General features: G+C 42.7%; 1 protein-coding gene across 10 annotated transcripts in view; it reads left to right on the forward strand.

Moving 5' to 3' along the window:
• Positions 1 to 15,638, forward strand: part of KAZN (kazrin, periplakin interacting protein) — a 970,648-nt gene that overhangs the window by 529,937 nt on the left and 425,073 nt on the right. For all 10 annotated transcript variants that reach the window (XM_078642779.1, XM_078642789.1, XM_078642788.1 and 7 more), the window contains one exon: positions 2,232 to 2,423. In XM_078642779.1, coding sequence (XP_078498905.1) covers positions 2,232 to 2,423 — 192 coding nt within the window. The remainder of the gene's footprint in view (positions 1 to 2,231; positions 2,424 to 15,638) is intronic.

Below are 15,638 nucleotides of genomic sequence, written 5' to 3' on the forward strand. Positions count from 1 at the left end.
TAAAGCTTAACTGCTCAGTGGGGGAGGGGGGCACAATGGATTTGTGCCACTGTTATACCTTTTTTACTCCGGAATATCCACTTCGTTAGTGCTCAGTCAATGTGATGATCTTAATATGCCTCATGCATCTTACTAACATAGATATTGCCTGGTGCTGTGTGCCCCCAGCAAAGGTTTGATACCCTAACATGTCCTTTGGGCCAGGTCTCATTTTTGGACATGATCCTATGTGTTGCCAATTTTTGTGGCCTGTATTATATGTATTATAGGTGACCTCGGAGTATGTAAAGAGAGCAGATAATGTTGAAGGACCAGCTTCATCGTGATGGTGTGCGCAGGAATGGGGTGTAATGCTTGGTCTTATAAAGTATTCATCCTGAGTGTTTTTTTAATGCCGCCGGTTAATTTTACTGGTGCAGATGGAGTATTGTCACTCTCACTTGCTACATATTTAGGTTCTTGCTTTTCTGATGATTGCTTTTCTGGTGCTTGCTGCTGCGTCGCTGCCATATTGGTCCTGTTGGACTGCTTAGTCTTTCTTCAGGCCATGGCGTTAAGCTGAACGATACTCAAAGACCCTGTGCGATGTTTTCCAATTTGAAGCAAAGACTGAATGTTGGTCTCTCCGTTGACCTCTCTGACGCAAGGTCCTCTGTAGTAATGTGGCTTCTGCTACGGTTATGTATTCTCTCACCATTTGGACTGAGGGAAAAAGGTAGACTTTGATAAAGCATCCTCATACAGGACCTGCCAAGTCCTAAGGCAACAGTAAGGCTGCAATAGGGCCCTACAATACTGCACCACGCCAATCATCGAAGCACTAGAGGTCCATTAAATGGTTGCCTGCAAATGCAATATCCGATCAAGCAAGAGAGTTTACTGGCAAATGAGCAGGTGGGGGAACGTTCAGGCAAGCAGAGCAAGCTGGAACGAGGGAGCGAGGCAGGCAAAGTCAATCAAAGGGAAGGCAGCTGTGAGGATGAAAAGTTACAAAGTAACCATATGCTGGAAGCTTGGGGGTGCGGGAAGCTTGGGGCCACAATGAGGGGAGTGTTGAGCCCCGTAATGAGCGGCTGCTTGCGTGCAACAGGACGGTGCCACGGTCTAGTGCTCCTACTGCCTCTTGGCCTCAGCCTGTGCCTCTCACCTCAGGGACTTTTAAAATCCTTGCCATCGTGGCTCCCCTTGTAGGCTCCTTACATTGCTGCTTACTAGCTGGTGGTGGCTGTAATACAATAGAGGACTTCACCACATGTCTCTCGCCCCGTCTGCCTTGACTCAGTGATGAGGGAGGTTGCATCAGCTGCCGCGATACTGGCCGCTCTATATCCCTTTCCCATTAGGTAGGGCCGATTAGTCAAGGCCTGGGACCAGCTACTCTGTGGACTCGGCTGGAGGAAGGGCGCCAGGGACTAAGCTGGGAGCCAAAAGCATCCAGAAGCAACCCATCCATACCACTTGCAGGCGTACCTGTGCTGCTGAAACAAGAACTCCAAAGCGCGGCAAAAAGCAGTCAGTTCTCCAGACTATCCACTTAATAAATGGGCATTGGCAAAGTTAGTCTGTTTTGCCTTTGAAAAGGATTAGCTGGCCTTTGGCTTTTTTCAATGGTTCTTGCCCATGCTGAACAGCACAGGCAAAAAAAAATTCAGAAACATAACTTACCTTATTTGCATTGCCTGTGTAATGATGTAGGAGCAATTTTGGCTTTTGGCCCCAGCATGATGACCTAGACGCATTCATGCATCATGACAAGGTGGCAATTATGGATCTTGTTTTTATTAAAAAATAAATAAAGTTAATTCAAGTGGCTCAATCACAAATTGTAGCTTCTAGGTCCTCTTAAAAGTAAAAATAATAATACTAATTAAAAAGAAAAAGAAAAGGATAGAGAGGATTCGGGAGCAATGGAAGAGCGGGTTGAGCCATCAACGTCACAAATGAGCAGCTGTTCGCAAGGAAGGGTGGGAGGGTGCAAAAGAGCAGCTGAACGTTTAAAAAAGTGCCAAGTGAAATGGTGAGTGGTGGTTAAGAAATGGATGAGCTGAGAGTGGGAGAACAACATAGAGGACCTAAATTGGGCATCATGCATTATTGCTGCCTGAGCTCGTAAAATATGTGAATTAATTGTTAGACATTTAGGTGTTCGTCCAAAAATGTCTGTAAACAAATCAAAAATGTTAGAAAAATGAACATCCCAGTTTTCTTATGTGCTGTTTTTCCCTCTACAGTTTTGCTACGAGAAGAGGTGTCTCAATTACAAGAAGAAGTTCACCTACTCCGGCAAATGAAGGACATGCTGACAAAGGAACTGGAAGAGTCCCATGGCGGCAAGTCGGCCGAGGTTTTGTCGGCCACTGAACTAAAAGTACAGCTGGCACAGAAGGAACAGGAACTGGCTCGGGCCAAAGAAGCACTGCAGGGTGAGTTCATGAAACACAAGGCTTCCTGAGATCATGCCACCTTAGGAAGACATTGGAGTAAAAAAACATTGTATAGGCGGATCCAGGCTCCATCTTTGACAGGTCGGGCCATGCAAAGCATTGGTGTGTGTCCTAGCGATTGTGCATTGCCATATATAGAGAACTGTGCATTGGAGAGTGTTATCGATTCACCTACATTTGTCTCACAATGTTGTGTGAATATTTATTGGCTGCATAATTGGTTTCTGTTTTCATTTCATTATTGGTATTTTTTAGATACACCATGTCTGCATGACTTATTGCTTACCTACCAACTCACACGGTGCTACCGTGTGACACGCGATATCAACTCCCATCTCACGGTCACCTGCTGAGGAGCCAATATCACTCGGTGGCAGGGAAAACAAGCTGAAAACCACTGTACACAGCGGTTTTCAGCTCGTTTTCAGAGACTTTCAACTGCCAACGTGGAAAAAATGGGTATGAAAACACCCCAGGACATCGGAAAAAGTCTCAGCAAGCTTTTACTTTAAAAGTTTTTTTAGAGGGGGTTTTGGGCTGTGTTGGGGGGGGGGGGGGTAGTGCCTCATAGGTACTTCTTGGCATGAGGCTCCGCCCTCTCATCAAACTGGAGGTTTTTCTTGAAGTTGCATTTTAATGTATTGCTACCAATTCATTAAAATGCATTTAGAGAGCTTTGGCTCCGCCCAAAGAAGTGTTTCCTCTCACCTCATGCAACGGGCTATTTAGTGTATCATTCCAACTCCTTTGGAGTGCTCACTTTGCCGGAAGGAGGGACTATTTTACATTTCCAAAGAACTCTGAATCATCACACATTAATTATTTCCTCATACATGCATTGATGCTGAAAGCAAATGCTTTTTTTTTAGTTTTGGTTTTGTGCTGCAGAAGGCTTTTACATTTATTTATTTTTTTATGAAGGACTCAAATGCAAGCCTGACCTAATGACTTCGCCAGTCCTTGTTTTCCTTATGATATTGTTGGGCACATCTTTTAACAGTGTTCTATAATTTCAAAACGCTCGATAATATTTATTGAATGAGAGTGTTGTGGTTTGTTTAAGTATTAGAGTTGAGTAAAATGGAGCGCTTGTTGTTTTTGTAGGTTCAGAGCAATGTACACATGATACATAGTGAAAGGATTCGACATAATATTGAATTGTAGAAATGTAATCGATGCTGTAAGTAGTTGCTCTAGTATTTCGATATCTTGTGATTTTATTGTTGACTTTAACACATTTTGCTGTGATGGTTTTAGTTGATTAGCATTTTATGTTTGATGAATCATGGTACACATTTTGACTGAGTATTCTATTCATGAGTTCACTGTTATGTATCTGAGATTTTCTCCTGTTATTCTCTGCAATAAAATGGTAAGTGCTGTGACCTTGTGATGTTATTGAAACATTACTGGATCCATTGTCGCAAAGGCTGATGTTAGCATTTTATGTTTGATGAATCATGGTACACATTTTGACTGAGTATTCTATTCATGAGTTCACTGTTATGTATCTGAGATTTTCTCCTGTTATTCTCTGCAATAAAATGGTAAGTGCTGTGACCTTGTGATGTTATTGAAACATTACTGGATCCCTTGTCGCAAAGGCTGATGTTGACACTAATGTTCTGTAATGTGATGGAACAGTCCAACGTGGACCCGAGTTAACTAAAAGATATGAGATGTCTCAAAATGACACAGCATAGTTACCAAACCTTTCATCTGTATTGTAGAAATGAAATTATAATGACCTTTTCAAGGTCAGTAACTGAAACATTTTCTGATTTCAAAATTCTAATGGCTTACAATGAGATTAAGACTGAAATATCGAACTCGTACAGTTGTTAAAAGCCGATCAGTTGATCCTGAAATGTCTATATTGTATGAGAAATCAGTTCTAACAAAATTTCCGATATTACGAGTTCATTTCAATTTCGGCACAAACAGTGTATGCGGTCTTTGCATTTTATCTCATTAAAGTACAATCGAAAATGTTGACCTCAATCAGTTTGTAAAAAGAAAACAAAAAAAGTATCGATTTTTGTTTACAACTTTCAATAGTGTGTGCATTATAAAAAGGAGGAACATTTGCCCAAGTTGCTTCTTCCTGCAAGTGTGCAAATCTGAACAGGTTACCAATAACAAATCTCAACAAAACTGAGAGAAAAGGGGTTAAGGAGAGCATAGGGAGCTACAGTTTCAAGAAGAGATGAGTGACATTTTCAAAGTATTGAACGACTAAGAGGGGGTTTGTATTCTTTTAGGAATACGCGTCCCATAACACTGGTGGAAGTGAGCTCAACACTAAAGTGGCAGATCTGGAAATTTTCTGGGTGAATTCCTTATCGGTTATGATTTTGGGGTACCATAATTATGGAATTGCTTTTGATCTATTTGGATCCTCCTGTAATATTTAGTTTGTTTGCTGGACTGAGAGGTATAGGAGCATGTATAGCTTTGCATTTAATAGATGCCCATTTTACTTTTATCCTGGCTTCTATCTGGATCCAGTGAAGATCTCTTGAGTCTCCACTACAGATTCCTTCGAGTCCCAACTACAATTCTCAATTCCTAACTAAGTTCTCAGGTCTTTCAAGAACTGCATTTGAGGGGCAGATACTAGCTTTTGTTACAGTCCAAAGAAAGATAGGGATTGCAATAGAGTCATTTGCTGACATCTCAGAGTGTGCCACACACTGAACAACTCTGTGTACAGGTGTGTGCCACGAGGTGATATCTGCTCCTGTGTTTTTTGCCTCTCTCTTTGCTAGATTGGTTAATCATCTTTTAGAGTGATTTTCTCTGATCTTCCACCTCCACCTCACTCTGAATTCATAGCCAACGTGGTTCTGAATGGCTCAAAGTGTATAATAAACTTCATTAATGATGAAGGATGGCTAGAGAACATGGATGTGTAAGCTTCTAGGCAAGTAGCTAACGTTAAGTTTCCGTTCTAAACAAATTGGTCCATAAATCCTGGATGCAAATCAAGGTACCCAAAGATCGTATGGCCACATAAACCTCATCCAACGGATATGCGCTTGTTGCACAATTTGTTAATGTATGCATCGGTGATGTAGAAGGGGTACATATAGAAGAAGCCCTTATAATTATGAGATAGAAAATAATCTTAGCATCAGTATGATCAAGACTCGTATAAGGAGGTTTATTTGTAAGGCAGGTGACATCTAGGCAACGGACCATGAAACCTCAAAGGTGTGACAAAAACATTTGGGAATTTTAGTGACTGAGAAGATTACCATTATTCCAATGGTTAAGGTAGAGAAACTGCCTGCTATGTACACGATAAATGACGTAGAGATGGCGCACACAAGGATTTGATGTGTGGCTCTAAGAAGGGCATCTGTGCATATTCCAGCTACATTTTGGCAATAATTTTGGAGAAAAGAGAATGTTTACATGCATGTAATCTAGAAGAATTGCGAAATGGGATCTAGAGTTTGTGTTCATTTAGGAGTAAACAAGAAGATTACGATGCACTTAAACTGTAGTGTAAAAGACAAGGAGGGTGCATCCTTTAATAATATCACTTAGTAGATTCCATTCACTTCTACTGTCTTGTGATCATGCATAAACTTTCTCTTACGAGCCTAACTAATTGTATTGCTTGGCCTTGGCATAGTTGATCAATAGAATTATATCCTCCTTAGGTTTTGTTCTTTGCTAGTCTTACATGTGATGGTGGGCTTGGTGTTCTACCCAAATCAATATAGGAAATGCTTGCTTTGTAATTATGAGTGTAAAACCATCACCATTCTGTTGTGTGATACAAAAAGAGGACTCCGTTTCTAGAGAGTTCTAATCTTAATTTGGAGAAACCTCAATCAGTCTTTTGTGCCTTTTTTGAAAACCGATAATGGTTGTGCTGTTCAGTCATTCAGATGTGAACATTGGTTTAATGGAATTGTATATTTCAAGGTGATATGAGGGTTATAATGTTTTGGTATGGTGATGTATATTTAAAGGTTTAGATATGAATTGACAACGTTATTATAAAGCATACTTGGTAAGGTGAATAATGCCCACATGAAACACCAGCGTTTTCAGAGCCTGGCTCATCAATTTGAATCAATATGTTCTGCATAGAGTACAGTACAAATGGAGATGGGCTCTTTGATCTGCTAGGTTCAACAAAATACCTCCTGGAAAGTGAAGCTTTTGCGCCCAGATACCTTAAATGTCGATAAATGTGGCTACGGAGCTATACTGGATAACCAGCCTTTATTAAAATATTGAAACACATTTACTGAGCTATTTTGCATTCTCTTAAGCTCTGGACACCTCTTACGTTGAATCCTTGCTATATACAGCTCAAATGGTAAATTAAGCTCTTTATAAGTGTTCACATGGGGGTGAAAAGGGGGTAGTGGAGCAGTCTTATGGCACATCTCCAACCATCAGCTTTCATGTTTCAGAGTTAGTAGTCCTTTCAGTGGTCACTGTGCTTCATTAAAGCATAGCAACGAGGTCTGCTTTATTTGTTTAAAAACTGAGTTATATTTTACAGTCATTCCTTCACACTAAGTGTTATCAAGCACTTGCACATCCTTTATACATAGTGAGGAGGGTAGCGAAGGCTACCGTGTTTGCCTTCTGATGGGTACTTCAAACCGCACATTCCTCACCTTTAGAATATCCTCAGATGCCTGACTAGATCCGGAAGATTTAACCAGCATTTCTACCATGCAGCTGGCACCATGCGGCTCTGCTTTAACTTCAGTCCAGAAGTTACAGATGAGCTGCATGTAAACCTCACCCCTCTGCGTCAGTCATTCCTTTCTTTACGTGCCTTAGTACGCGGATCCTATGCTCGCTTCCACTTACTTGCTTATCAGTTGACAAGTTTTTCTTATAAATTGTTATTTTTTTCAGTATGCAAGAGAATTAGTTCCATCCTAAAAGTACAGGATTTAATCCTTGTAGGGACTGATACAAGCAAACATCTGTGACATATCCCCATGAGGTGTGACTCTGGTGTTTGGGTTCGGGGCACGACTCAAAGTCCTGCTATGCGTGAGACCGTCTGAATCCAAAGAGGACATTGTAACACAAAGTGACGCTGCATGCACTGAATAATGAAAGAGGTCGAGGGCACACAACCCTTTTAGGGCCGTTCTTGCGACAGGTCCTGGTCCCAGTCCAAATCTTGGGTAAGTAAAATTCGAAGCAGAAGCACAAGAGGGCACACAGGATTCATCCTACTACTTCCTCTACAGCCTGAAAAGTCACAAAGATATCAGGGTGCCTCACAATTTCGCTCCCAATCCTCCTCCGCAACTGTTCCCGATGCACCCTGAGTTTCCAGGTTCTTTAACTATGTTGCAACAGTTTGAAGCCTTTAAATAGGCCATGCTGTGAATCTTCAGCCTTCTTCTGGCTCCCTCCGACATGCCTTCTTGTCCAAGGGATCTATGGAGGCCTCCAGAAAAGGTTACTAGCAGCGGGTCTGCCCTCATCTGTGTCTCCTAAATCTGCCTCAGGTTCCACTCCAGTACCAGAGCTGACTTCCAGTCTGGCAAAAAGAAAATCCCTCATCCCTATGAGTTTGAAGCTGGCCGCTGCCACCGGTGGAAGATTCCGGTCCTATAGACCTATCCTACTCTTGAGTCCAATTCATCCCGTACCAACGCACATAGCCCCAGTTTAATCTAACTCATACAAAACCATTCATTTGCCTGTGAGCTGTATCCTGGTGGCCCAACAATTTTGATCAGAGTCAACCAGCCTATGGAGATGGCAATGAAGATGATGCAGATTACTTTCCCCAACAGTAAGAAGATAACCTGTACCTGTACATGGACTTGTAGGATGCCTGTGGGGTTGGATAGTTCAGTGGACATTGTTTTTTGCCCATGGGCTGTCAATGGAAGAGTGAGCCTCCTTTGCTGTGGCGGATAAAAGGGCAGCGGAGGTATTAGACAACCAACTATAGACATCAAAACTAATGTAGAGGTTTTGCAACCTGGACAGACCCTTTCTCTTAGCCTCTATTTCCATTCAATGAAGCCCTGATTTACACCTTAATGGGCACCTAATAAAAGCCTTGTTCGTGCTAGCTGGTTAACAGGCAGGTAGACAGCACCATATGCCAGTGCCAGGCGACCCTTGACTTCTTGACACAGCACCCTACACCAGAAAGTTTGGTGGTTCAGGCTTCTATCAGCAGGGTAGTCCCTAATTCATTCCCTACAGCTCCCCCAGGTAGAAAGTCAAAACTAATAGAAGTTTTTGAGAAACTGATGTTTTCTTTGGCCAGTCTAGCCCTCCTGTTAGTCAAAGCCAGCTGATTGCTGGGGAGATATTGCCTTACTTTATGTGAAGTCATTTGTGGGATCTCACCGATAGACCCCAGGGACTGCAGGCAAACCTGGCTCAAACCATCCAGGATGCAGTCAAATACATCATACATTCAGGAATGGAGACCACCGACTTGTTGAGCAGGACAATTGGCACTAGTGTGGTGCTTTGACATCACACCTGAATGGTATCCACAGGCTTCAGTGGTGATGCACAGGTCTTTTTGATGGATATGCCATACAGAGGATCTCTCCTGTTTGGCCCAGTTTGAACGCTTCAAAGAAAGCCGATATATTGGTGCATTATTTAGTCCTTTCTACCTGTGCCAGACAGTATTCTCAACACTTTAGTCTCTTTCAAGGCTTCTTTTATGGCTATTCCAGACGGTTGGTATACTGCCAACTCCAAAGCCCACTCTTCCACAACAGGCACGCAGTCCTTTCACGGTAAGGATTAAGCAAACAACTTCCAGATCACCAGGGACTGCAAACTTCCCAATCCAGTACCCCTCCAGCATTAGCCACCAAACTGCTTCAGTTGTCCTTAGTGGCACACTGCCATCCTGTGGGAGGCAAGAGCAGACATTTACTCCAAGGGTGGCAAAATAAACATCAGACAGGTGAGTCCTTCCGTAGTTGTAGTAAACCATAGTCCAGAGACCATAGTTCATTAAACTATAGAATATTGTACTTTACAGTAAGCACTAAAACACAGAATATCGAACCATATCATCATAGCCACTAAAAGCCTACCCACTAAACACGTTAAGTCTAAAAATTGCTCATCATATACAAATTGTATAGCATAATTCCTAGCTTTTATACCAAATCTGATAAGCACAGGTTTTAAAAATAGAGGCCCTATTGCTATAAAATAGAAAGAATCTGTTAAAACATGTACACTTGAGCAGCCTACCTTTTAGCCCACTTTCACAGTTACTATTCCAGTCCAAAGGGACTTTAACCCCGTCTCTGGTCACATGGACGTCATTTAGCCCGATTCAGAATTTCAGTATTGCTGTCCGCATCTGATCATTCGGTAACTTGGAAACATAAGAGTACACCATTGAATTCTGCAGGACTCCCTTACTTAGTGGGGAGAGATAGTTAAGGTAAGACACCTTAAATCTCTAGTCCTATATTCCACTGAACCTCTTTCTTTACATTTCTTTTTGGACAAAAGAAGAGGGACTACTAGCACATCAGTTTCCAAAATCATTTATATTAACATATTTGACCTGCCTCTGAAGTTGTTCCCTTACACTTCTAGCCCGTCAACGTCTCCCGGATATATTTCTTTAGTGCAAAAGGTTGACACTTTAAGTTTGAAAGTGGTTCGCTGTTTATGCCAAAACCATACACCCTGCCTTGCCATAATGCAATTCCAAGAGTTCAGCCTAGCTTCGACTCTTAATGCTTGAACCATAGCACTAAGCGGAAGTCCTAAAAGATTTTGGAGGCATTTACCTTCTAATTCCTCCCAGTTACGCGTTGAACTTGAGCGCAATATATCTGCCTCATAGATTATATGTGGAGGAGTCACTGTTATACCTTTTGAAATTTCTTTATATCCCCCGTGTTTGGCAGAGCTCTGGTTGTAGAGGTGTCAAGATGCAACTTCCAATTAAGTTTATTATCAAAAGTTATGTACAGGTATTTATAGTAGGAGGTCGTCTCTTCCTTCAGATCGTTCAGCAAGATTATGCCATGCAATAACTCTTTGACCCAAAGCATCTTTACTCGCATCCGAGCACCTTGCCATCTTGCTCCCAAAAGGGCAGGCTATTTTGGCCAAAAGAGCCATCGAGAGGGTCACGGACCCAGAAATGGGGACCTTTTGGTACTCCTGCTATTCCCTCATTTCAAAGACTGGGTTGGCCTTTGTCCTATTTTAGATCTCCTCCCTTTGAATGCCTTTTTGCGGAAGGATACATTCAAGTTGGTCACACTGACCTAGATTCTGTCTGTCATAGATGCATCCATCTGGATGGTGGGTTTGGACCTGCAGGATACCTGCTCTCATGTAGCTATCATGCAGTCTTATAGATTCAACTCTCAGTGCAAGATGGGTCAAGAGAATTTTGAATTTTCTAAGCTTCCCTTGGGCCTCACTAGTGCCTCTCAAATGTTCATGAAAGTGATGGTGATTTACAGCACATATGCGGTGGTTGGGTTTTCCAGTTTTCCCCTGCATCGATTACTGGCTATTGAAGGCAGGCTCACTAGACCACATCCAGAGGACGGCAAACCTCCTAACATTGTTGGGTTTCACAATCAATGTGGCAAAGTTCCACCTGACTTCTTTGAAGAGGCTATCTTACATTGCAGCCATCCTGAATATGGTGCAGGTTCTTTCCACAACAAGTCCAAGACATTCGGGCCGTGGTCCTGATGTTTCAGCCTCTTACATGGGCAGGAGTGGCTCCTACCTGACTGGGTGGTGGGCCGAGGAGGAGGGGGTCAATGAAAAGAAAAAAACACTTACTTGGCTGTGACCGTTCACCTCTCCTTCATCCTCTTCTTATTTTCTTCGTGTCTGGAGTCCGGCTGGCCAAACATTCATGTTCACTTTGAGTAGGCAAACCACTCCTCCCCCAGGCCCCTGCTCTGTCAGCAGAGCAGCCCCGCCCCAGGAAACTGAAATCTAAAATGATAACGTTGCTTATTATCTTTAAAGTTTTACTTTTACTAGGCTCCTTCGCCTTATTAGAGGGCAGCCGCTGGTCCTGGGTCCTGACAAAAGTTGTTCTGAAGCTTCTTGGCATTTTCCATCCTTCTTGTCAACTATGCCAGGTGCAGAGGAACCTGAAGTCTCCGTTGGCCCAGTAACAGGGAACTTGTCAGATTCTATACAGGTTTTAGAGGAGACTGCACAAGACCAGCAGTGGGGTCTCCACATCAGTTGGTCCAGTGGCTGACTCCTCTCCTTGCTCAACCCAAAGCCAGTGATAGTGATGGACGTGCATATGCTGGCAAGAAGAGGTCATCTGGGAGAGATGGAGATCAGAGGACACTGTTCTCAAGTGGATATCCCTTTCCACATCAACCAGTTGGAGTTGCAGACAATACACCTGCCACTGAAATCTGACCAGAAATCAAAGGGAGGCTGGTCTAGGATCGCATGGACAACACTGCCACAATGTGGAGTGGCAACAAGCAGGGTGGGGTCCTGGGTTCTGTGTAAATAGGCACTTCATCTCTGGGGATGGCTGAAACCACCTGGCAGGATCTTTTAATGCCAGGGCGGACAAGCTCAGGCAGTGGCACTTGGAGAATCACAAATGGCAGTTACCCACAGAGCAACTTCCAGCAATAGAGATAACCCTGTTTTTCAGCACTGCCAACAACATGTAGTGTCAAAACGCTTGCAGGCTGGAGTTCCCGAGAAGGCTGACTCTTGGAGACGCATTCAGTATAGAATCTAGCCTATGCATTTTGGCCAGTACCTCTCCTGCTCAGAGTACTGAAGAAGATCAGGAACAATTGACCAAAGTCATCCTAGTGGCTCTAGATTGGGCTTTGAGAGTGGTACCTGGAGCTTCTGGGCATAGGAGCATCTGTCCTCTAATCAGGCTACTTCTTCAGGAGGATCTCCTGTTGCAGCAACAGGGCATAATCTGCACCTCTGTGTGTGGAGGTTGGGCAGCAGCAGTTGACTATGTTTAATCTTCTTCCTGAAGTTGGCAGGCAGGTGCAATGGAAAGGGCATTTTGACCATTCGGTCCTGAAGGATATTTTGGTCTGAGCCATTCCACAAAACCACCACTTTGGGAGGTACTGCTTTGGTATTGATTCTGAAGATTGGCAATCTGTGGTTAGAAGTATCGATCAGAAGAAAAGGTTACTCACCTTCGATCATTTATTTATTTATTTATTTATTTATAAAGTCTTATATAGCGCGAACGTGACCCACGAGGGTATCAGAGCGCTTTACAATAGAAGAATAAGCCATGGAAAAGGTCATGCATCATTACCTTAGATACCGCTCATACTAGTGGGATATTTTGCTTAGCTGCAGATTCCTCACTTCCCTCCTACCTCTCCATTCTGTACAGTGGTTTCTTCTCAAAATAGAGATTTACCCAGTGGTACCTCAGATTATTGTTGGGCTCTGCATCCAAGAGTGAGGAGGAAATCAAGGAAGAAAATGACATCGACAAACAGGGGTGGAGCTTAGATACGATATATGGCTCTATTTTCACTTCCAGGGCAGAAAAAGTCAACGTAGAGCTGCAAGGCACTACCTACCGGCACATGAGGGCAATGCTGTTAAAATCTTCTGGATCCAGTTTTGCTCCTAGGGATATTCTAAACAATTCTTTGATTAGACAGAGCATCTATCAGAAAATGCACCATCAAAGTTAAACTTGTTCAATTGCCCATTTTTCAAGCAATGGTTCGAAAATGACTGTAGCCAACAAAACTGCTATAAGAAGCTATTGAGTTTATAAAGGGATTGTTCATTAGCTGTAGACAAGCCAGAAAATCAGTAGCGGGAGCCAAACCAGAGTTTTGAATTGGCTCTGAGAGCTAAAACACGAGTTGAGCCATATGTCGCTTCCCAGTCTAAATATGAAACAGAAGCATTTTAGAAATGCACTACCTAAAAAGAATAAGCAGTGATTCAAGGATACCGGAACTATTTATTATTTCACATTAGAAAACGTTGTTTGCAATTGTCTGAACTTTGTGTGCCAAATATAACTTTACTGGCACTTCCTAGAGGGAGAATCTTGTCTTGGCACGTTCTATACAAAAATCTGGCAACAAGACAGACATTTGCCCTAAAGCAGGTCTGACCTAAACCCAATATACTGTCTCTTAAATTAACAATGCGAATTAATGTGTGTCGAGCCTTCTATTGCACAAGAACACCAGTCAAATGTAGGTTTTAATATATTCTGTTCTCAACTCAGTTTATTGGCTCTTTGTAAGACTTGTTGTTTCCAATACAAGACCTATTGTTTAAAATACATAACATAGATTTTTGTGGTCTATGGGTCAGCCCCTTGGTCGTGATTGGACGGCTGTGACTTCTATCTCGGGTGTCTGCTCTGTGCTTTAGTGCCTTTCATTCCTATTATTTTTGTTTGTCTTACCCAAGAGCATTTAGGTCTCAGTGTTAAGAGTGGACTAGTTGTACCTTCAGTACCTTCAGATTGCTAACTTTAGGGCACTCCTTTTTTTTTTTTTTCTTTCTCTTTATCATTCAGCACTCTGTGGTGCATCTGTTTCTACTCCAAATGTTCCTCTCCCCTTGTGTGCCAGCTTTTTATACAATTTCCTGTGCTTTCAGCTCCCCTTCCTGCTTTAATTTTTCCCCCCTTTTTTGCACAGGCACAGGTACTTCAAATTTACCTTTCAAACATTGACGTCCGACATGGTAGAACAGAAAATATTAATCTGGGGGAAGTCCTGTCTGTTTGACCTCGGACAACCACGGATAAAGAGCTTGACCAATTTGCAAAGACCAACTACTCTGGGAATGGAAAACATTCGGATACCTCGCGGTGTAAATATATAGACAAGGCAACCAATCACTAGCTGGAAATCTAGGCAAAGCAACTGAATTGATATGCAGGTCCATTCCATTCTGGTGTAAACTCGGTCTCCTGTAGGCAGGGTTGCAATATCTAAGATCAACCTGCGTAGACCACTGTCTTTTTTTCACAGCTCTACCGGTGGTAATGAAGACTCTTCTAGGAACGACATGCATTGCTTTCCTATCTCATACTAGGAAAAGGGACGGCAAAGAGTTTCACTTAACAAGACTCAGCTGCCCATCGAAAGGGGAGGACAATGAGCCACCAATCAAGAGAACTTTCATCTGACCTCCAAATACAATTTCCCATGAAATGCTTGGGAAGAAGCATGAATTCTAAAAAGCTGGATATAGAACTAAAATTACCAGCAACAACATTATATGTGTGACAGTACTCGCAGGCCCATATCAGGCAATGAAGGCCCTGAATTAGTGAAAGCAGCCAAGCATTGCTGGCAAAGATGTCGCAAAGGTATGTGAGACACCTCCAGCTCTATGTACCGGAGGCTTCAATAAAGTCCCTACTGCACTTCAGGAAGATTTTTAAAATATGAAATGAACTGATATTGACTGAGGAGTGATGCGAGACCGTGGCTGACATACAATAGAGGAGTGCTACGCTTATTTGAGGATGTAGTGTGGACACATATGGAATAACGCCCGGTCAATTCTTTGCTCGTGAGAGTGACTCACCTGAATGGGGATCAGAAACAATCCAACCGCAGACCTCAAAGACTTACACGATTACTGGTAACACATGGAGTGGAGAGGAAACTAGAAACACTCCTAAATAAGGCCCTAGCAGAAATATCTCAAGTAGATGTAACCAAGCTCAGGGAAACATGGAATTAGAAAATGGGCGGGGAACTGACAAACAGGGAATGGGGAAAAAGATTCCAGTAACCTGGGCTTCAAGTATACACAATTCAATTACTTGCACTAAACTTATGTATACCCAAACCTATCCTAGTGAAAGTCCATGTTTTTACTGCATGGTATGGAAATGCATACACATGGAGGCATATTGGAACACGATTTTAGCAATAACTGCAGAAATACCTGCTCTTATTCAACGTAGAATGCCCTACCCCTCAGTCAGTGTTAACTCATTCGTGAGCAGATACTTGGCAAATTGCGGTTAAATGGCCTTTCCTGCATGCTCCTTATAAACCTCTTGCGGGAAATAATCCAGTCTGATACAACGTACTGCGTTGTCATGAAGGCCTGTAAAACTCTTATTCTGCTTCTAGGGGGTTGTAGGAGGTACAGCTTTGCTAGAATAAGGGCGCTAGTGCATAGCAGGCAGTGTTTGCTTACACAGAAAGCTGCCCCAAATGG

Source organism: Lissotriton helveticus, chromosome 5_1, assembly GCF_964261635.1.
Source record: "Lissotriton helveticus chromosome 5_1, aLisHel1.1, whole genome shotgun sequence".
Lineage (NCBI taxonomy): Eukaryota > Metazoa > Chordata > Amphibia > Caudata > Salamandridae > Lissotriton > Lissotriton helveticus.